This window comes from Astatotilapia calliptera, chromosome 15 (genome assembly GCF_900246225.1).
Source record: "Astatotilapia calliptera chromosome 15, fAstCal1.2, whole genome shotgun sequence".
Lineage (NCBI taxonomy): Eukaryota > Metazoa > Chordata > Actinopteri > Cichliformes > Cichlidae > Astatotilapia > Astatotilapia calliptera.
In genome coordinates, this window is record NC_039316.1 from 30,001,843 (window position 1) to 30,026,890 (window position 25,048).

General features: G+C 40.6%; 1 protein-coding gene across 3 annotated transcripts in view; it reads left to right on the top strand.

Moving 5' to 3' along the window:
• epha7 (eph receptor A7) overlaps positions 1-25,048 on the top strand; it is an 83,739-nt gene that overhangs the window by 13,890 nt on the left and 44,801 nt on the right. For all 3 annotated transcript variants that reach the window (XM_026143112.1, XM_026143113.1, XM_026143114.1), the window contains exons 4-5: positions 7,526-7,681; positions 14,638-14,973. In XM_026143112.1, the coding sequence (XP_025998897.1) occupies positions 7,526-7,681; positions 14,638-14,973 (492 nt within the window). The remainder of the gene's footprint in view (positions 1-7,525; positions 7,682-14,637; positions 14,974-25,048) is intronic.

Genomic DNA, 25,048 nt, shown 5'->3' on the forward strand with positions numbered 1-25,048 from the left:
GGCTCACTTCAGCATACATTCTTTCCACATCCATCCTGACACACGGGCGGATTTAACACATAATCAGGCCGGACGGGAGGGCAGTCGAAGAAGAAAGGGGGAAGGCCTGGCCCTGACAGGACTCATCATGCGAAGACTGTGGAGACAGAAAGGCCCGCACTAGTCATTCTCACTTTGGCTCTGGCAGTGTGCAAAAAACAGACAGAGTCTCCCACATTCCCACACTCCAGCTCACTTTTAGACCTGTCTGCAGGAATATTGAGACAGATGGGGGGGAAACTCAATATCCCAGCTGCCCTGTTTGGACCAAGTTGTCCCCTCTTTGCTCAGTAGGAACAAGGATTGTAACCTTAATTGGATTTGTGGGTTGTAAGCAAGTATGAAGATCAGTTTCCAATTCTTTTAAGACAGACTATCAGATTTTTCTAATACTGGCGGAAATATAAGATATTTTTGAAAGCAATCAAATATCACATATTATTGTATGGTATACATACCTTATATGTAAAGATCCCATCTATTCACATTGATCTGCTTTGTCACACGAATCTGTATAATTATCATTTTTCCTCTATCCATATCCACACTAGTTGTCATCAATACCTTTACAGTAAGTCCTAAATACTATATATACATGGATCAGAAACAAAATATGACATTTATAGCTCATTTATCTGGGCAAACACACAGAGCCACCTACCTCATTCCTTAGAAGGACATACAGCACTAAAGATCTGCCTCTGTCTAGGCCTGTCATGGTGTCTGGTCCAGTTTAAGGGCACACCCAAACCATCATATGCAACAGTGTTTGAACTCTTGCACCACACTCTGCCTCTCTGTCTTCTTGTATAAATCCTCATTTCAGATCTGTTTTGCTCGGAATATTTTTTGTGCATCAATAATTAAACAATCACATGGGTTTTTGTACTTCATCCTAAATGAAACTCCGAGTGCCTGCATAGTAACACAACATGTATATAATGCTGCACTTCCAAAGTTACCTCAAACAAAACTCTGTCAGATTTTGACCAGCTGTTGATACTTTGCTCTTTTTAATTATTGATCTCAGAGACTCATTTCAGTTGGCACTTTACCAGTCAGCCAATGCAAACACAGCACAAAAAACAAACCCAGGAAAAGCACTAAAGGGCCGAATTTCAATTTCAGTTTGTCATCAAAGTCAGAAGATTAAGTGGAGAGAAAAATAACCATTTTCTATTTTGGCCAAAGAGGGATATGTCAGGCTGCCGAATAAGGAGCCACTACCACCCCCACACCCCCGTCTGTCACCCAGAGTGTCATGACACTGCTGAAGCCTGAGAAAAATTGGATGTAATTCAGGAATGTTAAGAAGCTCAACTTAAAGGGAAAAGGAATAAACTGAGAAATTGGAAAAATACAGAAATCTGTTCCCCTGTCTTCTCTTGTATATGTGTGTCTGAATAAGATAAGGAGACTTTGGTTTACGCTCTGGGCCAGTGTCTGCCCTGATAGAGACGCTAAAGTCACAAGAGTGTTTGATTATCTACACCCCACCTCTCCGAGGACCTTTCCTTTGTCATGCCCCTCTTCCTTGCTCTGTGTAAAATTGCTGACTGCAGCTTGCCCCCCCCCCCCCCCCCCCAAATCACATCACTGAATGAAACTTCTTGACCACTGGATAGGAAATTACAGATGCTGGCTCTGTATACACCCGAGGAACCGACTGGAATGTAAGACTTTTCTCTCTCTCGCTCTTTCTTTGTGCTAAACCTCAGCCCAGTTCTCTAAGGACTAGCTAATTTCTTAGAGTCGTAAATAGGCTTGCTGTTGTGTCTGCTGCTCAGCTTCTTTAACGGGCCCTGTGTCAAGCTGGCACTCAGCCTTTATCTGCGCAAGAAGAAAATCAGACTTACATAAATGGGCCCTTCCCCAAAGAGTCTCTCTAAAACACTTCATCCCTACAAATGTAATTACACGACGGACTGCGAGTCGCCTTGTCAAAGTCACTGCAAGTTGTAAAGTGAACAGAGTCCAGAGTTTGTGCAGTGTTTTTACATGTTTGGGTGTCAGTGTTTGCCACTAAGGTGTCAGTCACATTGTCAGTTAAGAAAGCTACTTGGTGAACAGACTCAGTATAATTGCTTCACAGCTATATCCTTCCAAAGAAAGTGTTGCTGGAGGGTCAGTGGAGAAAGAATGTCTCACTCACTATCTTCCCAAATGAGAATGTCTCTCTTTGGCATCTGGTGCCAGGAAAAAGGGAACTTGCCAGCAATGAGTCACCGTGCTGCTGCTGGGACAGGAAAGTTGGGATAGGATGGCTGTGTTTGTACTTGTCACTCATCTCGCTGCTAGTGATGGGAAGAGCTGCAGAACCACTTAGTTGTCCATGTCATACAGGCATTCGATTTTGAGGCCTCATTTGCTGCCTTGTTGCTTCTGTAAATGCTTATGGGTGCCAAACCTGATCAGGCACACTGGTAAACACACGGGTTGTCACTGAAAATAAACAAAAGCAGAGAAACCGAACCAAGTCCCGAGCACAAAATGCAAGTTGAGGTTATTACAAAAAAGAAAAAAATTGGGAATTATTTTTGTAGTTTGATCAGGATCTCCTCTGTCCACATTTGACATACTTAAACCCTTTTACTGTTACTTTTTCATGTGGAGGATAGCGCTACAGAATTACTTGTTGAAGACTGGTAAAAGCCCACATTAGGACCGTAGTGTCCACCTAAAATGTTAATGTCCTCTTCACATCCTGTAGTTGCTATTTTTAGAGTCTTGATTTGCTTCCTTGGTTAGGTAGTCCATTAGGTACGGGTAGAAATATACTCCCAACGAGTAAGGGAGAAGAGAAACTTTTTCTTGAGCATTAAGTCTCTATTTTCTAGTTTCTGTTAAGGTCAAGTTGGGCAATGCTGCATTGTACACAGTGCTACTAAAGGGAGGGGGTTATTGCAATGGACTTCAACATGAAGCAAAAAGAAATAAAAATTAAATCCAGAGAATTTAGAGATACATTGATGCATGATTTGGACATCTGTCGGTGTCTACATTACGACTTAAATTGTACCCGGGAAGTCCTTTTAACCCTATGCCATAGCCTTCCACATAACCTGACATGCACCTCTTGAAAAATGTAACCACTTGTCAGGTCGATGCTGCCCGCAATGACTTGAATGGCGTACAGTGTAGCTGCAGCATAGGGTTAAAAAGGTGTTTCCAGTTACGCCATAGATTTCCTCCAGAAGTCTAGATCTAGCTTAACAGGCAGTTTATGCTTGCTGTTGTCATCAGTGCAGTGTGGTGCAGTGTCCCTTGGTATTGTTTTGCCTTGTGATGCACCTCACAGTTTTTTGTAACCTGGCATACGCAGTGCAGATGGACTGGAGGCACAAGCGCTCAGGTCAGTCTCTATGGGAATTTCTATGATACAGTTGGAAAAGTGCCAGTGTGTTGACCATGGCATTTACTTAGAGGCCTTGATAAAACATTAATAAACCATTCAAAGAATATTAAGAAACAGACTTTTAAAACAAAACTTTCAGCTTTGATGGATTATAAACATGGGCTGACATTTTTATACGGTGGTTCAGGAAAATGTTTGGAGTGTATTGTGAGGCATTTTGCTGTGAGTTTTGGAAGAAACCCAAACAGGTTAAGTGGTTAGTAAGTTTATATAAAATCTCATAATGAGGTTAAATATAGTTAAATGTTTAGATGTAAGTATAGAGGGAACACATTATGATTTTTGCTCACATTTGAGCTCCTCTCACCTTTTTGTGCTTGTTTGCCTCTAACAGTTACAGCAGCTGAGTGAGACTGCTGCGCTCACAGACAGAGCTCTGCGCTTCACATGACTATATTTACGATAGCGCCTCTCTATGAAATCACACAGACTGAAGAGTCAGGGATTACTTTTACAATGGGCATTACGTATTACTCTGTCAGTATATAAATATATATGTCAGAAAATGTGTAAAAATACTGTTATAACCTGAGAACATGTTCAACTACCAACACCTTGAATTTGGGAACTAGAATCAGTAATAAATTCTAACTGATAAGAAACACTGTAACATTAACATGTGAGTCACGTTACAATAAACGAGTTATCCAGTGTTTAATTTTGAAAACTGTCCTCTTTGAAGGCCCGCATTGTTATTCTGTACTCTGGAGGGGAGGGAGGTGGCTGTGGGGGTCTCAGTCCAAGCTGGGTGTTTCCCCCTCTGCACACAGGCCACCCAGCAGTTGAGCTCTCAGAAACCAAAGGCAAACAGACACGCTGGCTTATCAGAATGTTAAAAATCCCAGCATGCTGAGCAAAGGCGCTGAGATCTAGCAGTTTTGAATGTGCTGTAGAAAGCATCATTATCAGCATTTATGGGGAGTGTTTACACTGAGGATCAGGTACTAGACACGGTTTATTCTGCTGTAAGTCAAGTGTTGTCATGAGAACAGTACATTAAAACAACATCAACAACAATGAAGAACTTACATATGAAGATTAAACACTTCCATTGATATGTTTTGCCTGGTCAGCATTAAAGGCCCACTGCTGCCAGCCTTTTCATGGTTCTGTTTTCAATTACTGGCCAAAAAAGGTAAAGAAAAAAAGATTAAAGATAAAATCATGTTGTTTTTCATCTTGGGAAAACAACAAAAAAAAACCTTTGTTTCACAAAACTGTGGCACCTTGATAAATAGAGAATGACAGGGCTTTCATGTAGCTGAAATGGGGATACCCTGAGCCTTGGCCTCTTTTTCATGCTGCATTGGAAGTGTTAAAACCAGAAAACTCTGATTTATCTGTCTTCCTTATTACAAATCTGTCTCAAGAGACGTTGGCCAAAGGAAATTAAAAGAAAGAAAGAAAGAAAGAAAAAGCTAGCGGAACAGAATCAAGATTTGGAATAGGGGCAGCAAGCATGAAAATCATCGCTCATTTCCCCCCGTGGCTCATGAAAAATGCATTTTTAGTATAATTTGATAGTTTGTATGCAGAGCTGTATAGATTTCTTTCAGATTGTTTGTGAAGTCATGTGGCCCAGGTTGCAGTTTGTTCACCATGCTTTTGCTGCGTTTTGCACATGCACAGCCAGCCAGTGTGGATTAGCTGAGTTCCAGGCTAAAATTGCATTTCCCTGAATAGAGATTTGACTCTTTGCTAGTCCTTAAACATTTACTGTGTGTTTCTCACTGGGTTGGTATGAGTCACTATAACTGGTGGCATTACTTGGAACCAGAAAATCATTTTGTATGTGTGAATTAGTTAGGGTTAGGCGCATCATTCTTAATACCCCACAACACAAATAGCGATCAGTCATATCAGCAGCCTTCTTTGCTTACCTGCTCGGTCAGAGGTGAAGCACTGAAATGATCAATTTGCTCGAGCTTGATACAGTACATGTTCTTATCTGTCTACTAAAGAATATTTCCTCTTACAAATATGGGCTGTTGTAAACAAGTGAAACCCCTTCGCTGACCTGTGGATTCATCGGAATAAAAATGGTCTTGTTATTTCCCTCTCAGGTAGGAGTTCATCTCTGGGCAAAAGCTTCAACTTGAGATTTGCAGTGCCGTTTCACAGCTAAGCCTGCTTGATGAAGCCCGAGGGGGCAGGCTCGCTCAAATTCTGGCTGCATCGAGATGTGAACACAGTGGTTTGTTCTGTCATGCCCCCTCCATGATGGGAATTCAGCTATGAAGCTAAGACTCTTTGAGGCTCTGTTTGCACAGGACTAATATCACCTCGAGACATTCAGTGATTTGTAATGACTGCTGAGATCATCAGTGAATATGATCCTGTGTGAACCTGGCTCAGCTGGGACATAGCAAATCAAATTCTGAGAATTTCAGAGAGCTGTCGACTTTATGGTTGGGGATGGTGACAGGTTATATCTCATACCTTGTCTTTAATGGATTATGCAGTATGTTACTCAGGAGTTGTTTGCATTGTCAGACATATAATTGATTATGTTAACTCTCAGAGGCCTAAGTCCCCCTAACCTTAATATGTATATAGTGCTGTATAAAAAGTAGTATGTATCTATCTATCTATCTATCTATCTATCTATCTATCTATCTATCTATCTATCTATCTATCTATCTATCTATCTATCTGTCTGTCTGTCTGTCTGTCTGTCTGTCTGTCTGTCTGCCTGCCTGCCTGCCTGCCTGCCTGCCTGTCTGTCTGCCTGTCTGCCTGTCTATATTAGCACAATGCAGAATTATAGTTACTTGTCGCAGATGGTCATTTTAATGTCTTGTCTGGTGGTAATATAGCTCAGTACTGTCAAGTTTGAATAATTATTCTATATCTGATATTACAACTGATCACACAACCTTGGTGATGACGGGTAAAAATCAATCACCTAATCCCGGACATAACTCTAAACTGGTATCTGTGATTCATATGGAAGTTTTTGAACTGCAAATATAGTTGGAAATCAGTCCGCTGAGGAGATCAGAGAGCAAAGCCCAGTCTTTTACATTAATGTGTAGCTACCTTTGCTTTCCAGTCTTGGATATTAGATATCATATATCTAGTACTGCCTTGAAATACAATTTTATAGGCTTTGGAGCTTCAATAGTAATCTACAACGAATAATCAAACCTGCAAGTGAGGAAGGACGAAGAGGAGGGGAAGGGTGTTTCTATGTAAAATGATCATTCAGAGAAAAAAGTTAGAAGCAGCAGAAAACATTTCACTTTTTCTTCTCCCACTGTCCACTCTGTCACACTCTGAAGCTTTACTGTTTGCTCACACAGCAGAGATGTATAGAGAGAGAGTGAGAGAGCTCTTCCAATCCAATGACAAAGACTGAAAAGATTATGAAAAAGGGCTGATTTTTGTAGCCAAGTGAGCAAAGATGCAGTATACTTATACTGTTCACAAAACATACTTATTACAAACTAGTCTGTGCATTCAAAGCAAAGGTAGGAAACATTGCATGCGTGGGATTTGTGTGAGACATCTCAGGTGCAATTATCACTACCCCTCCCAAACCTAAAAATCTCTGGTTTAATCTCAATTAGTTCCGAAGGAAATGGATTATAAATTGTTTATTGTTACATTTTCTTACATCATCTGCTTGCATGTGCAAAGCACAGGCACAAACAGATAGGCACAGGCTGTACTTGCATTTATATAACACTTTTCTAATCTTACTGATGAGTCAGTCTCCATCCAGTCACCTGTTTTAGTTTGTTTGAAAGAGTTAAACATTATTAACTGTCAGCTGTTTAGATTACTCGTTATTTTTAAAGCCACATATTTGCTATCTATTTAAATGTGATGTGATAACAATACGGTCTGTTCTCTGTTTTTACTGCTGGTTGGACAAAATAAAACACCTGAAGCACTGCAGCTGTTGCCCTGGGCAGCAGAGCATTATTAAGACCTTTCTGAGCGTTTCCTGACATTCTGTACAGGAAATGCATTCATTAGTTTATGAAGAAAATAACCTGCAGATCGCCAGACTTCTACACTTCACACTGTGTTTTTGATTCAGTGTTTTTTTCGCTTCCTTCCGCACAGCATGTGGTCGGGGTTTCTACAAGTCTTCCTCGCAGGACCTTCAGTGCTCTCGCTGTCCGGTGCATAGCTTCAATGACCGCGAAGGCTCCTGGCGCTGTGACTGTGAGGACGGCTACTACCGAGCACTCTCTGACCCTCCGTCTGTGGCGTGCACAAGTAAGTCTGCCATGCTGCTGTATAAACGCAGCACAGATCACATGCATTTAAACAGCTACTAATGCAAGTGGAAAAACAACACACTCCAGAGCCTGATTTAGTCCTGTTCAGTCAGCCTGCAGTGGCCTCATGAAAGCCCCAGATGTGTTCCATAGCAGTTCCTCTGCAAATTATGTTTGCAAGCTTGCGTGTCTGTTTTGTGTCTTAGCTGGTTGCTAATGATGACAGGAGCAATTTGCCATTTCCCGTCTGAAAGATTGCAATTACGGTCGGCAGTGGCAGCCCATGCAGCAACCTGCATCTTCATTTGTCCTGGCCAGTGTAACAGCTCTGTGACAGCCATCGATGGCTTATTTACACAGGCTGGGGGATGCAGTTTGAATGGGTGGGGCTCATTTGCTTCCAGAGCTGTTCTCAAACATGTTTTTGTGCTACTACTGGATGTGTATTTATTTTCTTATTTTTTCTCCTTTGCTTTGAGCTACTGTGCATGGGAGAAGGCCATGTTAGCACTGTGCTTTATCTCTGGAGGTAAACTGGATCCCTAAACATAATCTGTGCACCTTATCTGTGTGCCTTCTTTCTGCTGATAATGTATCACTGCACAGGTTCACAGTCTTCTGGCTGTTAGATTTACACTTGTGCTGTTCTTCCTTTGCTGTTTCTATTAAGGAGACCTGATAAGTTAACATTTTAAAATGCTTTGTGCATGTGTTGGACAATTTGCATGCCCAGTCAACATCCTGAACAGCATTGCATTTTTGCTGCGCACCTAAAGTAGGCCAAGTCAGAATATCTAATATCTAAGTGTGTGTGTGTGTGTGTGTGTCTGTGTGTGTGTGAGAGAGAGAGAGAGAGAGAGAGAGAGAGAGAGAGAGAGAGAGATATTATGCAAATACAAAGAATTTTATACCATTGCATTGGCTTCTCTACGCATTAAATCAGAGAATCAAAACAGGGATTTAAGGGATTGGAGTTACAATTTAATGTTGCAAATTCCATATGACAAAAGGATTCTTTGTTATTTATGGGCGTCTTTAAAAGCTCAGGCTCATTGAGCAGAGCCTCTGTCTCTGCCTGCCGCGAAAGCCTTTCCATCTATTTCAACATACAGTACTGTATTTACATTGCCAAGAGGGTGTGTCTGAGTATGCAGTCCATATAGTAATATAGTGGTAATTAAGTGCACTTTCAAAAGCTAGAATACTCAAAAAAATCATATGTTAGATATTACTGGCTACAGCTGCTGCATACCACTCTTACTCTTGCACACTAAATTGGTGTGACACAAGCTACAACATCAACAACAAATGATACTGAGTCATTGATAAAAGTATTTGACGCACTTAAATTATAAATGGCTGCTTTTAAAGTTGCTGGTTTTATTAGTATGTGGCTCATGTCATTTCCAAGGATGATTTACTGCAATTGCCTCAGGACCCCAGAACTCCTAGAGACCCCCCATAAATCCCCGCTCTCAGTGTCTTGGATGTCAAACAATGAATAGCAAATTTGTTTTTGAGTACACACATCCAAATCCAACGACAGGGGTGGTGGGAACACGAGGTTAATAAGAGCCACAAGCAAATTTTTCCCTTATTCCCGTGTAAAAATGGGAATTGTCATTTCCTATTTGTTCAAAAAGGGAAATAACAATCACAGCTTGATTCTCAAAAAGAATTGGATACAAGAGGCTAACTGCTACAGAATATGAGGCAAAATGCACCTAAAATCTGCTGCTGACCTACCTACCTGCTGTCAATTAAAATGTAAGGTTAAGACTGCACAATATTAACCTAATAATGGCCAAATCTGAAGTATGGTGTTGGTGGAGCTTGAGAACTAAACTAAACTAGGCATGTCACTGTAAATGCACTGTAAAGACAAGGACTTAACTCCAGACCACAAACCACCAATCTTTCCATGTAGCACGGAGGCAACCATATAGATCTTGTTCTAAAAGACAGGTCCATTACTCTATTCTCCAACCATCCTAATCGGACGTTAATGTTTCACTCTAACATCCCCGACTGAACCAATCGAGAGCAGGACACACAGAACAGGGGAAAGTTCCTACTTTTTTTGAGTGTCCTCTGGCTGTTCCCATTTGGGCAATCACCTTGGCCAAGTACCGAAGTAATTACTGAAGTTGCCTATTGCACACTTTCCATTATTCATTTTCATTAACTTTGGGTCTACACTTAGTGACCCCATACCATTATATGTAAATATGTATTTTTGACTTCCTCCTCCTCATTTACGCAGCACAATTTTTTTACAGCTTTGTACGTGCATTTCCTCATTCATTGTTGGATTAAGTCACTGTGACCAATAGTCACTATGATTTTCTTTTTTTAAGCCTTATCCAGACCACGAGTGAATAGTAATTGAAAATGAATTTGCACTGCCTGAATAAATAGCTTGATTGACAGATTTTTTTTTTTTATAATAAGAGTTTGCTTATAATAAGCTATCGTATTGTAGGCCTTGGTAAAACAGTGAGATGGATCTCTGGCACACAGAGATTAAGGATGTGTCTATGAGGATTTGAGAGGAAATGAGATAAAGATGTAATATGGGGACATGAAAAGCCAAATCCATGTTGAATAAAGATGAGGGAACAAGTTCCAAAAACACAGCTTCAAAAACACTGTTTCCCATGTGGTATTTGCTAAGAGGGGGGTGGTATAAAGACATGCTTTTGTTTGTTGAATATTTGTCCATGCTATTCATATGCAAATATACATATACGTGTGTGTATATATATATATACATTATATATATATATATATATATACATACATATATGTGTGTGTGTATACATCATATATATATATATATATATATTTATATACATACATACATATATGTGTGCGTGTGTGTGTGTGTGTGTGTGTGTGTGTGTGTGTGTGTGTGTGTGTGTGTGTGTGTGGAAGACCATCAGGAGCCTTTTTCCTCCAGAGGCATAGCACACAGTGGAGTTGTTGACAGGTCAGAGTACTGGGCATCAATCATGCAACAGCTGTGAGCGGTGCTGGTGCAAGCAGGGACTGAAAGGAGCATTTGTGACTCGTTTCCTTCTCCCACCCTTACCCCCCACCCACTCCTCTTAAATGTGACACCTCAACAAGTTGATTCCATCTGAGGATCCATTCTAAATAGAGTTGCTAGGGGACAGAGAAAGAGCTGTTACCTGATATAAACCTGGCATAAAGGCATTTAGTGGCATGGGGCTTTGGTAAAATGCCCTTCATTGTCATGTGTGCAATTTTGTCATTACTCAAAGAACAAAAGGTGAGAGATAATGAACTACACTTTTCATTTAATGCCGTTAGAACAGAGAGGATGATTTAAAAAAAAATGTGTAGGATTGGAGTTGGATCTACTTCACTGAACCGATAACTCGGACCGAGACGCACGTCTAAATACCGTGCCATTAATCACTTTTCTCATCCTGGCCCTGCACATGTAAATTAAATGTAAATCTCTGTATGTGTTTGGGTCCATGCTGTAATTAGAGGAGCCTATGTAAATACAGCCTGTTTCCATAAAATAATATTCTCAAACGCTACCACGTGTAAGGACATCTAAGAGAAAGGTTTGTCATCATTGTAGTCTCACAAAATGTTCAAGCTTTTTAGCAACTGAACAGTGAAATCCACGAGCCCTGCATTTGTACATGTGAGACACACCAAAACATAAATTGTTATAACGTAGACTTAGTCATTTGTCATTCATGTTGACATGCCATCATACACTCTCCAGATACTTGAGCCAAAAAGGAGCAAATCCAATATTGAAATCTTGGCAGTGGAAGTCGGAGGCCCCAAAAAACCCTCTTCTCTTTTCCTCTTTAGCATGTCTTCCCTCAAACAGGTTCTACTGCAGCCGCATCATTAGATGGAAGGTCAGAAGGTCATAGCGCACATTTGTAGAGTGACGAATACCTCATGGGTGATTTGAATACCACTCACCCCTGCCGTTCCTCTCTCCTCAGCTCCCCAATTAGAGCACAGCCAGGTAATAGGCTGTGCTATTAGCTGTTGAGGGTTAAGTTAGCCCAGAGCACCTCTCAAGGCTGATAAGCGGAAGATTCTTCTCTCCTAAGCCCAGATTTACTTGGGTCTTACAACTCTCTCCGAGTGGAGATGAAACATGACCTAAATTCATCTAATACTATCCTGTGCTTTCTATATGGTAGTTTAATAGCTGTTGTAGACGCATTTGCACAACCGAAGCCTTTTTCCTCTTACAGCTTTTTAGAGTGAGCGGCTTTTGTTTATCCTATAAAATGTCAACTTCTGCTTTAAAATCTGTGCCATGTTGACATGCAAATGTTGTAGGAGGAAATTTAAAGTGTGCTTGTACATATTTATGTAGAACCCCCCTCCCCACCCTCCCAAAACAGAAAAAAAACCAGCAACAGAACAAGACACATGCACGCACTTACACAAACACTCTCACCGCTGCTTGGTCAGAGTTGGAGGGCAGCTAGCAAGTGATTGAGACATTTCAGGCTGTGGGGGCTGTGGCAGGCTAATCCGTGAAATGAAACTTGACTGGGAGGAGGGGTGAGAGGAGAGAACATGAAAAGATAAGACAGAGTGGGGGAGTGAGAGACAGAAAAAAAGAGTAAAAAGAAGAGGGAGAGTGACAAACCCCTGAGCTGTAAGGATGAGCAGACAGGCTGACAGTGGTGGGCTCTGTGCTGCAGGTGAAGCTGAGGCCAGAAGAGTTTGGTATTTCTGAGTGCAGACAGAGTACACTCAGAGAAACAAAGAGACGGCAGGGCAGATGAAGAAGAGCTGTTTCCAGGCCAGCCAAAGGAAGTTATCACTGGGTCTCCCCATAGAAGGCATGCTTGGTTCCGTAGCTCCGCACAGGCTGGCTGTTACAAAAGATTTACAGAATGTAGCCATTGAAAGGACAGTTTTAGTCACTGCTACTCGATTTGAAATATAGCAAGGTGTTTATAAGGGAACGACAAAGCTCTTAGTGTAGTGTGCATCTGAACAAGACGACAAAACAGAAAGGTCACACACATCCAGGGCGAGTCTGATCTAATTTCCTTTTGCTTGTTGTTGCTGAAAAAATCATCACTTTCACCTGAGACCTGAAAGAGAGTGGCACGAGCAAAATGAGATGTTATCATGGTAGAATAAAAGATCCCTGAGGACTGGTCTGGCGGAAGGTTGTGGAAGTGTGTTTGCATGCACATGTGAGGGGGTGTGCGTGCGTGAGTCACACCCCCTCCTTTTGTGCACAAGGAAGATTGAGAGTGTGGGTCGAGTGTCAGCGCCAAGGCTGAAGTCGAGTGGCACTATTGGCAGTCACTCCTCTCCACTTCACCTGCCACAGGTGGCTCTTTCATCTTCCCAGCCCATAGCCTGGTTCTTATCTCACCTGGTAATCATGAATATTGACGTCTCAGTCGAGCTGTTGATTCTAATGGGTAGAAAAAAGAAAAACAACCCAGTGCCGATTTAATAAGCTTGAATCTTGTGATGGTCCATAGGTTTTGCACTGAACGTATCCATTTTGTTAGGTAATGTCACAAATTGAATGAATCGAAGCGTCACCTAAGAAAACAGCACAGAATGAAGATGTTCACTAAAACATTCATAAGCAAAGAATACAAGTTATATCATCTTTACTATGTCAGGGGGGATTTATTTATGTCAGCACCTGGGCCATAAAACCCAATAGTCTGGAATGTGAGAGGATGAAAGCAGCCGTTTGTTATTCATTGTTTTACAAGATGAGCTAATCTTTTCGCTTGTTATGTTAATATTTATGGGGAAATGGTCTGTGAGTGCTGCAGAGGTAGTCGTTATTCTAGTATATCAATTTGATTGGTATGCGACAGTTACAGGGTGGTAATAATCCAGGTTTAAATCTCGTTAATAAACGTTGTGGGTGAGTCAGGCTTCTTGAAAGCCACTACGTTTTATTGTGCTGCTGTCTATGTGATATAGTTTTTCAAAGGAAACCCTGGAAAGCCACTGTCTGCGGCTGGGATATTGGCTCCACGGCTTCTGATTTGCTGCTGAGTCTGAGGAGTAAACCATGCATCAATCATCAATCATGTCAGCAGCAGGTTTATGCTGTCACCAACAATCATTGTGTAATCAAAGCATTAACAGGGACAAATCACCAGCTATGAATGTGTGTTTTACAGCTAATACAGCTAATGCAGCTATACGACTTTAGGTTGATTCAAATTTAAAATAGGACAATTTGTTCATTGTGAACACATTGGCAACTTCAGAATGTTTGTAGCTTTTAACAATGGAAAGTGGTGAATACCTTGATTAATTATAATCAGATTTACTAGCAGTTATTTAAACAGAACTGGTTAAAGCGCAGTCACAAAATCGTTGGCACTTAAAATGCATATTCTCCTGAATATTCTGAGATAAAACACTGATAGTTTGAACTTCTGATATTGCCATTTTTATTTGATTGCTGGAGAACACAAAAGGAAGAGGAGACTTGAAACCCCCTCACAATCCCACAAAATAAACAACAAGCAAACAAACCCAAGAAAAACCCAGTGCTGTAATATATCCTGATCTATTTGGATTGATCAGGATTGGACTTGCCACTTCACAGAGTCAACAATGCTAATGAAATAATGAAATAAAAGTGAAGTAGGTGTGCGCTGCTGCCGGTGTAGTAAGGAAAAAAGGAAGACATAGAAATCTGTCAAACGATCGTCTGCTGCTTGGATTCTCACTGACCTGACCTTCACTTCCTTTCATTATACCTGAATGACTTTTTCTAGATCTGAGTCTTATTATAATTGAGTGTCAGTGTTTGGATCTGGGGCTGGAGCTGGCCGTCCTCTATTAGCTATTTTTTCAGAGAACAATTAAAGTACATATCCAGCGAGTACAAATGCTTGACTGTCACTTTCCTTGGCACTCACTTGCTTTCTTGGCGTCCACCTCTGACAGGACCTCCCTCTGCACCACAGAACCTGGTCTACAACATCAACCAGACCACAGTTAGCCTGGAGTGGAGCCCACCGGCTGACACCGGCGGTCGCAACGACGTCACCTACAGGGTTATATGTCACCGCTGCAGCTGGGAACCCGAGGAGTGTGTTCCGTGTGGGCTAAATGTGGGATACTCTCCCGCGCAGTCAGGATTAGTGGACACTTACGTGACCGCTGTGGATCTGCTCGCTCACGCCAACTACACTTTTGAGGTGGAGGCTGTCAACGGGGTGTCTGACCTCAGCCGCACGCAGAGGCTGTTTGCTGCAGTTAGCATTGCTACTGGCCAAGCAGGTAAAGAATTTTATTATTTATTTTTAATAATGCTGTCTTGCATTTAAACAACTTTGAACTGTGAGTTTTAATTGGTTAAAATTTTATGGAAATGCTGTGGAAAAAAATTTGTAGTGTTTCCTTTATTTAAAGATACACTCATCAAGCACCTAACGCTTAAATATTGTATCCTGTTTGTTTATAGTCTGTTGACACACACAATAACAAGTAGAAACTCTGAAAAATCTTTGTTTTACAAATGGTCTGATTATTTTCCCAAAATGTGGAAACAATTTCTTTTAAACTCAAGTTAAAAGTGTTTGTCTTCCACTAGCACGGAGCTCAGCCTTTGCTCCTACTAAGAGTGCATTTGACATTAGTACCGTGACGATTGACAGTATTAATTCTGAAAACCTCTCAAATGCTAACTACGTTAATGATTCCCCATTAACATTAATGGTCCCAGTCTGATATAATCCATAATATTTTTCAGTATGCATATTACCAAGATTAATTTAATGTGTATATCAGCACTACAGTGGCAAACGCTATTAGCTTAGCAAGGATGCTGTCTCCCAGCGGTACCTAAAGAGCTAGTCGTGTCTTTGCAGCTCATTCTCAAGGGAATCAGCCGTAATTAAAATGCTGTGTTTTGTAGTGACAAACTCTTAAGCCTTTTTTATTCATTATTTTTATGGATCCACTCAACAAGATTCCTCTTTCATGCTCGAGCATCCGTGAAACACAGTTGGCCCAAAAGACTGTAGTAATAAAAAAATAAGACTGCAAAGACAGTGTTGATGCTTTAGCTGCCAATATAACGTCTTTCTCTGGATAACTACACCTGCTGCTTTTAAATCACCATCATTTTAGTCGTTAGGAATGCTGCATATTTATCACTTCTCTCTTTGTAAATGCCTGCCTGCTGTTGTCTGCTATCAAAAGCAGAATCTTTTCTCGTATACAAGCTCTAGTGACAGAGGTGATCAGCTGAACGCATGTGCCCAGGTTTGTCAAAGAGACCTAAGCTAGAATGTGCCAGGGTGTTGAATGGCCAAGGACACAAGGACACCAGGAGGAGGATAATCACATGCTCCTTTGGACTTGCCCGTAATTATACGTGGCATGTTGACAACACACAATTACTCAGTTAACCTGGTGGAATATTAGGCCATTAGCTATTGTGAAAAAGAGCAGTGTTCTTTGCCAAGATGTTGTCATGTTCATAATTTTGAGTAAGTAGCAGCATTTAACATGCCTTAACTCTATAAACACAGCATTTGGGCTATATGAATCGACTTTTGTTGGTTAATTCCTTGATGTTTCAATATTAAATGCTTTTTTTGCCTTTGTTTTATGGCTTGGGTTTGGAAAAGTCTCTGAAATTTTATTTCAGCCATGACGCAATACTAAAAGTCTTCTTTGAAACCCAGACTAATCAAATTCATTCAGGGTTAGCAGTTCTTCATGGCAAGACGACCCTCTCCATCTGTTCAATGGTAGGACAGCAGGACAGAATAATACCTTTAATATGAAGGCTGGAATTACAGAAGACTGCACTGAAAAGAATAAATTAAGTGTGCAGAGGAAAAATCAGCACTGGTTTAATATGTTTTTTTTTTTTTCATTCACAGCATAACTGAGTGATGTATTTAATAAGAAGTCAGTATTTGTCCAACATTTATCTAACCCCAGATGACTTTTTTTTTCAACAAGTGTGCCAGAGTGATAGAATGACTGAGACTGAAGTTTGTTTGTGTCACGTGACTTCATTTTACCATTGAAACCCAACTATTTAACTCTTGTCTGGCCATTTTGTGAAGATTGGGGTAAGAAAATAGTATTTATTCTCTTAATCAGTATTAATTAAGGACATGAGTAAAGTTCATGTAGAAATTAGATCCTCTATGAGATTTATTGTCTCTGGGATGTTTAATGGAAGCTCTATTTTTGCTTGGTTTAATAGAAAGAGGGTCAAAACTTGCATTAGTTTAAGCCCATCCTGTCAGCACTTGCTTTAACTGGGAGGCCTTATATAGATGTGAACGTTCTCATTTACACTCTTCAGCAGATGTTAGCTCCTTTTTGCCAGACTCGCAGTTCCACTGCTCTCTGGACTATTGGGGAATGCTTAAGATTTCAGAACTTCTTAAAATAACTGGCAAGCAGACATGGCCACTTATTAGAGAATCACTGCGATATTAGAGTCATTAGAGTCTGAATCATCATTCAGAGTCGACTAAACTTTAGAGAAGGACCATATCAGTGAAAGAACCTTGAAAAGGAAACGGCCCTCTCTCCATCCCTCCCATTGCCTTCTGCTAAATGATAATCAGCAAGCACATAGACTCGTAGCTAGGGACTGGGGAAATGAACGAGTCTGTGAATACAGATGGTGATCCATCTGATGAGGAATTCACACCTCCCGTAATTATACCAAAGGAAGTGTCTGGAGCAAGGCTGGAGCTACATAAGATTCTGACTGCTTATTGTTCCCAGAAACCTAATTGCCTCTCAGATTTGTCTTAAATGAGTTTAAGTAGAGGCTGTAAGTTAGTAAGCTTGATTTCTTCAGCTCCGTCTTTGTAGTTTCAATAGAAATTCTTCAAGTTGAGGATTTTTGCTATCGTTGCTGCCTGCTTTATGCTGAAAGTTAAGAGTGTGATTCAATCAGCACTCCATTGTGAGCTGACTGTGCTGCACAGCCAACCTCAGAGGCCCGCAGAGGTCCTTCGTGCCTTAGCTTTCCTCGAGCACACTTATAAACAAGGCCTTTTGTTCTACCAGCCACTTGTAAGTTGGCCCTGTTCATAGAATTACCATTAATATTTATTCAAGCGAGGTGTTCGCATGTCTGAGCTAGAAAAATCCACAGTAGAGAGGGGCACAGAAATAGGATCGAAAATTGGTTATGGGAACGGCTGCAGGACCTGCGTTTGTGTGTACATGATGTGTACACCTGTTCAGCACAAGACCAGTGTAATGGGGTTTAGGTGCAATCAGTTACTTGTATAAACACTATGGAGTGGAAGGAAGAGCCCGTGGAAATTGATTTTAATGTCGAATGCTTGCCAGCAGCACAAAGCCTGTTACCCTCATACAGAAGCTTTTACAATAGTGCTCTAAACTATTCACAGGTTTATTCATAGCAGGGAACAGGGAATGCTACTTAATGCTGTAATCTTGACTGCCATGAGTTTACCTAGAAATCCTTTAATGCCATCTAATAAGAGACATTTCAAATATCTGGTGCAGATACAGACAAACATAATGATTAAGACATGTTATTTTGATGCTTGATAACATTTTATTTAGACATAAATATTTGGTATTAATGCAGATTTAGAAGGGTTTTGTTTTTAGCATACCTCCTTAACAACAGAATGTCTTTACTTTGAAGTAAACTGCACAGAAAGCAAAGTAACAGTTTACCTTTTCTATATACGGGGCCCAATGCTTACAGAAACCAGGTCCCAGCAGTATTAATGCATTAGTTTAAATGAATCAACACCTTCAAGTCATTCTGTCAAAATCCCTGAATCACAGGTTGAGGATGAGGAGTGGCTGCAATCTTTTACTCTAGCTTATCAGTCAGCCAAAGACCTGGACAGTTTTTAAAGCCTGACTGTTAAGGCCTTTACAGAAAATTGAAAATATTTTTTTCGGACTCCCCTGCTCTTAATGCAGCCATTTACACCAACTTCGTAATTTTACTGGACAGTAGAATTAACAGATATAACCAATCAGATTACTGCATTTGGCAACAAGTGTGCTTGTAATTCAAAAAATGTGCGCCAGTATTGTATACAGAATGAGATGGAAGTAGTAAGATAATCCTATTTTACTTCAGACACAGCTATATGCTGCTCCAGGTCAGTCAGCTCGGATGCAGTCCCTTCAAGGTAAACCGCTAAAGTTGAATCACATCATTATACAGCAGTGTTTTGTTCTACAGCTCAGTACAAAGGTCAGCTTATTAGGGGGGCTAATAATATTTTCTTTCGGAAAAAATTCTGCTATTGTGTGTATGCCTTCTGAAAAATGTGTGTTTCAAAAAGCTATGTTAAAAAAAAAAACACTTAATATTTCATATGGGGATTCATAATTTTGTCCTCATCTTTAGATGGGAAAAGCAAGCACAGGCTTGTAAATAATAGCACTTAATTTTTATTAGGGTTAACTTTAACTTTGTATTTACCTGAATAAACCAAAGTCCTGCTTTGTAGTACACACCTCTGGAAGCAACTGCTAAGAATTAGCATTTTATAAAAGATATTAAAATTCAGTTTAAATCAAATTGAACTGGATGCTTGAAATCTTATGTTGCATACAACTTTAACTGAAAGAGTTCAACAAAACGAGGCATCCCTTGGGGTCCCGATTACTCTTTCTGCCAACTGTCCAGATAAAGATAAAAGAAGACCACTCAGAATGTTTCACATTGATTATCAGACTTTATGTTTTCTCAATGAATAAAAACCGATACTTACGAATTGGTGTACTAAGCAATGCTACTAATTCCATGTCAAAAATGGCCTGTAATGAGGTGCAGGTGATGGGATTTCTGCTCTGTGCTCTAGTGACTGTAGTTCTGGCAGCATTGGGACGAAGCATGAAAACATCTGGGTGTTTTCTGCATTACGAACTAAATACAAACTAAATGTGAATTCTAGTGACTGTGCAGTGCACAATTTGCACTGTTATAGCTTTGCAGCTGGGCACAATGCATGGGATTTGCTCCAGTAAGTGGAAGAATTGATGGGTGGATGACACTTTTTGGGGCTGTGGCTCGGAGCCTGGCCTGGTTCGGCTGTGCATTAAGCATGGGTTGCCACAGTGATATAGCAGGGTGAAGGGACTGAAGGCTTTGTGACACTGAGGATTTTGACTTTCCGCTCGCCATGCTTGACTCATTGTTTTTAATTTGTTTTAACTGTGCTTATTTTTCTGCTTTGTAATCAATAATAATAATAATAATAATTATTATTATTATTATTGCTGTTGTTGTTGCTTGAATGCCTTAAAGGAACTTTGAGATTGACTTTAAATCCCTAGAATATTATGATCATCATTGCAAGACATCGGATGAGACTGACTCTTAACTTTTACAACAATCACACTTTTCTCATTACACGAGAAGCTGGGTTATCTTCTGTTTATTTTTAGCCATTCTTCGGTTCATTTGTTGTGCAACACTGTGTGAATGTAGGATGATGTTATAGTCCCCCTCATGTACAAACCTACTTAAACATTCAGAGAGAACAACAGGCTATTCCCTTTAGTACAGTCTCTCAGCACAAAAGGAAAAAGAAGAAGAATTGCAAAGAGGCACATAAGAATGTAAGCAGAGCATTTTACTTTGATCTGAAAAGGCTTTGTGCCTTTGCACTGCGTGAGAAGCAAATATTCCCATTTAGTTTGGCCGTTTTCTGATTCACTGTCCTCCAGCAGTTTAGAAAGGACGATAGCGTTGTTTTATACATGGTTTGATAATTGTTTACAGCTACGAGGGATGCTTCGTGTGCAAGGAATCGATACTCAATGGTAACCTATATGTCCATTTTATATGCATTCAATCATCACTAAAAGGATATTGTTCAGCGCATTTGTGAAAGTAACACTTGGGGAACAATAAGAGCATTGATTTATCCCTTTTTGTGTTCTAATCTGCCGTGGTGGCCTTAAACAGAAGGATTGATTGATTCTGAGGAGTCCCCACTGACCAGTGCCAGCCAGTGTAATTTTCTAGTTAAGCGGATCCCCCTTTGTAGCATTTGTCCCCGGTTTTACGTTACCTGGGAACCCATTCTTTTTAAACACGGCCCCTGCCCCCGCCCTCCAGCATCCAACATGCTTGCAGTAATTTGATGAGAGCCAGGCAAAGCACTAAGATTCAACAGCTGCAATAAAACTGCGGTGGTCTCAATGCAGCAGCTCAGAGCACTTAACCTGTAGCTTTTCTGTAAATGCCTCCTGATTTGTCTGTCACCCAATCCGTCAGCAATGAATAATTTTCATGGAAGGTGCACTTTAATTACTTTCCCATTTTAAATGGCATTATCGTGGCCTATCTAGGTAATTAATCTCACCGAGTATCCTGTTTCAGCCTTTTATTGCTGGCAGACGAGCTCCCTAAATCCCCCCCGAATCTGCTGTGCTTGAATGAGCCCTCCCTCACAGAAGCTGGCGTCGCCTCTTTCCCCTTCACTTGGTCCCTATCGGAAGCATTGGACAGTTCTTTCTTTCGGAGCAGGCGGCCTGTCAGAGCAACTGGCTGTTTCGCCACCTTGGAAAGGACACAAACAGACACATCCATGCAGGGCTGCAGGAAAGAACTGGCCACAGTCACAACGGATTTAGTGAGCCGATTCAATTTTATGTTGGTATTCAGGATCCGTCAACAAATTGCGGGAAAACTCCCAACAATGAATATACCCTTTTAACAAGTCTCCTAAATTTTCCTTCTGTGTGTGACAGAATTTCACTTTTGTCTAAAACGAATAAAACCAAATCATGGCAGCATCTTTCTACATTACCTCGAATGCACAAATTGCACTCGATATGGACTATGTCTCACACAGCTTTAAGTATCCACTTAATCACCAAATATAGATTCTTGCGCAGCCAAAAGTAGTTCCTGCAATGTTTTTCTTCTATTGGTGGTACCCAGGCATTTAAAGCAATGGTGGACTCAGGAAATGTAATGCATTGAGAGCAAGGCTAAAACAAGGAATCAGCTGAATATATAGAAATCTCTCTATAAAAGCTGGCTCATGGGTCTCAGATTATTGGAGGTGAGGCCTGGCATGCAGTGGTTGTCTTTTAATGCTTTTTTCTCAAAACTTTACCCCGAGTTAGAAAAAGTCTTCCCAGTTAAAGTGGATGTTTTGGTTTGACAGCATCATTAGAGGAAAGGTCACAGAGAGTCTGAAATAGAGAGGCTTTATTCCTTGGGGAACATTAGTGAATTTTAGAGAAACGCTGAATTTTGGGGAGTGACTAGAACTTAAATATAAGTTCTAGGTGTCCGCAGCCTTAGGTGTCCGCTTCTATTCCTGGCTAATGTCCTATCATTTTCTACATTCTCTGTTATAATAACATTTCAAAGAAAAACATACTGAAATTTCCTTTCTGTATAGAAAGGAAATTTCAGTATGTTTTTCTTTGAAATGTTATTACTTTCTATCGATTTTGTTTCCATACATGCTCTGTCTGCTTTTCTGTCTACTTTTGAATGCAGCATTATTAATTTGGTACATTTGCAGGGAGAGCAATGACTTCATCCTGAAAATTCTGATGTTTTAGGTTTAGCTGGAGTGCTGATTCACATTCATTTTCATCCTATAGGGTCCTTTCCCCTGGAGCAGACACAGAAACACCTTAAATTATTCAGGGCTATGCAAGGCACCAGAAAGAGATTGAGGCAATGTTTTTGTGTTTATTTTTTGGCAGTCTATCTGCATTTACCTTCCACGACTTTCAGTTAGACCCTCACCTTTCTGGAATCACTTCTTTTCTTCTCACAGATGGCGGCTGCTCTCATTTATCCGCTGAAACATTTGACAGGTCTTTCTTGGCCACTAAACAACTTTCTGTACACTCGCACTTATCAATATTTAGGGAGCATTACGTTTTTGCTTCTGTAGTCTATGATATCTTAAACTCTTGTGCAAACAAAGATTTATCTGGCTGCATAAAGCAGGAAGTTTGGACGTGGACGTGTTTGACTAGACTCGGCTGCACATTTATATTCTGGCGACGGGCTGGCCAAATGACAGGCCCCAAAGTTAAAGGTTGTGAATCCAAGTCGCAGAATATTCTCTTGAAGTGTCTTTAACGGTTAATCTGCTCTCTTGCTGTGGATAATTGAGGCAAAGTATTCAAAGTGTCAGCAAGGCTCAGATTGTTATGGTCGCTGTGTTATCAAATGAAAGTACATGGTACATGGGAGTGATAGCAGCCATACTGAGAGATTGTACAGACCGGTCGTACCATCACTGGAAGTAGCCTTAGAAAACTCTGAATTTATGGGGGACTATGTTACTGTTAAGGCTGTGAGGATGACAATATCCAGTTCACCTTTTTTGGGGATGCATAAGAAAACTGATTTTTAATATAATGCTTCATTAAAGTGTAAAGTAAGTAATTCATTTAAACAAGCTTAAAGAAGCCTTATTTAGATAAGGCTTCTTTAAGCTTATATAAGAGCAACAGAAATATGTTTCAGCCTGAATTTTCCAGATTAAGTCACCTCAGCCCTGTCTGTGCCACCTCCACCTCTGTGGTGACAGATCACGAGCAGAGTATTCTCTCTGTGAAATTACAGACCTGAGGGGCAGCTGATGAGAAATGTCACTGTCGACAAAAATGGAACTCTAATATATTCCATCACAGGTTTGTTGGACACTTATTAATGTCTCTCAGTGAGTGCTACTAATTAAGGCAGTCAGTCTGGTGCAGCAGATGAGGCGTGGGACAAATAACAGTGTGACCTGAGAACAAAAGAGCTGTGATGAGACTATACATATTTAGCAGAGCTATGAAGCACCCAGAGCACAGTGTTCAGGCTGACAAAAAAAGCCTTTTCCTGTGGTGGAGCAACACACCTGATATTCATAATCTGTCTTAAAACGTCGGTCTTTGTTAGATGTTTTCATTTTTTACGACCATTATTGTTTTTCCTCTCTTATTAAAGAGTTGTATTGCTACCACGTGTTACTGTTATTTCCTTTATTGTGATGAGATTTAGCTGCTTTAATGTGGTTTCAAATCTGAGATGCTGACACATCGGAATTAAAGAAAAGAGATGGGAAATTCATGGAAATTCACTTTCAGACAATGCTGGCTGCGGTTGCAGCGCTGGCCGGTTGCTGTGTGCATTATTTTTTATAGAAAGTTACAGATACTGCAAGTTCTAACATTACAGTTCTAACAATATTTTAAATTAATTCTGATAACATATTAAACATTTGAGCAAAGCCTAGTTCTGGAAGACGTGTTGATTCACTGCTTTCCTTCTCTTTGATTTTATAGTGAAGCATATCTTCAGTGTTTACCCCACGGCCGCATGCAGCAATCAATTTGTAGCTCACTCTAGGCTGAATCAACCTATGATTGAGGCTTTATAGACTAAACAGTTCATCAAGTAATCAGGAAAGAATTTGATTGGTTACTGGCAATGGTGCAGCCAACCAGTTTTAAAAATGTGAACTGGAGTTTCTATATTTAAAGCGTCTGTGTTTTCGAGTGCTGATCAGCCAGTGAAGGCAGCCTGCTTTGACTGTGGAATGCAGCTGCCCTCTGTTTAGTGCCCGTGGGTTGCCGTAATGCCTCGGTAACTTCCCAACTTTCCCTCTTTGTCTTTCTTTATCTACTCACTTGCTTGCACTCTGTCTGTTCTCTCATATGTATTCTTGCTGAAGTGCACAAACCTATCACACACACCCAGTCAGCGTGCACCTGTGACTCCTCGAGCCTCTCTTTATATGGAACACATGCTCAGGAATGTCACAGCCCTGGCTGCAAATGGCTTCGGCACTTTGCGATAGAGCCATTTGAGTGTTTCATTTCCTGCCGAAGGAGTTAAAAGGACTTCCAAGGGTAATAAAAGCCAAGTGGGATTGCATGCCGTAGGTGCCCATAGCAGAGAATTCTCCTTACTGGACAAACACACAGCAGGAATCTTTCATCAACAGCTAAACTTTGATCATAAGGGGGGGGGGGGGGTTGTGTGTGGGTTTTTGTTTTTTTAGGTTTTTTTTTATTTTTTGAGTGTTTACAACCTTTTATCTCATTCTTTTGATTCTCTACTGTACACACATTTAACACCTGAAGAGTGATATATTTATTACCAAGATGTGTTGCTGAACAAAGCATGCAGTTTGTCGTTTGTCTGGCTTACTTTGAACAGAGTTATTTATCACCTGTAGGCATCACAGCTGTGGCAGAGAAACAAGAACCTCTGTAAATGTCAGTGTTTTGGGTTCCATAACAATAATAGAGAATCCACTTGAGCATATTTTTACATTTATTTTCAAAGTATGGCGTTACAGTAATAATCCAGCTATAGAGCATTCGGAAACATTTTGGAATATGT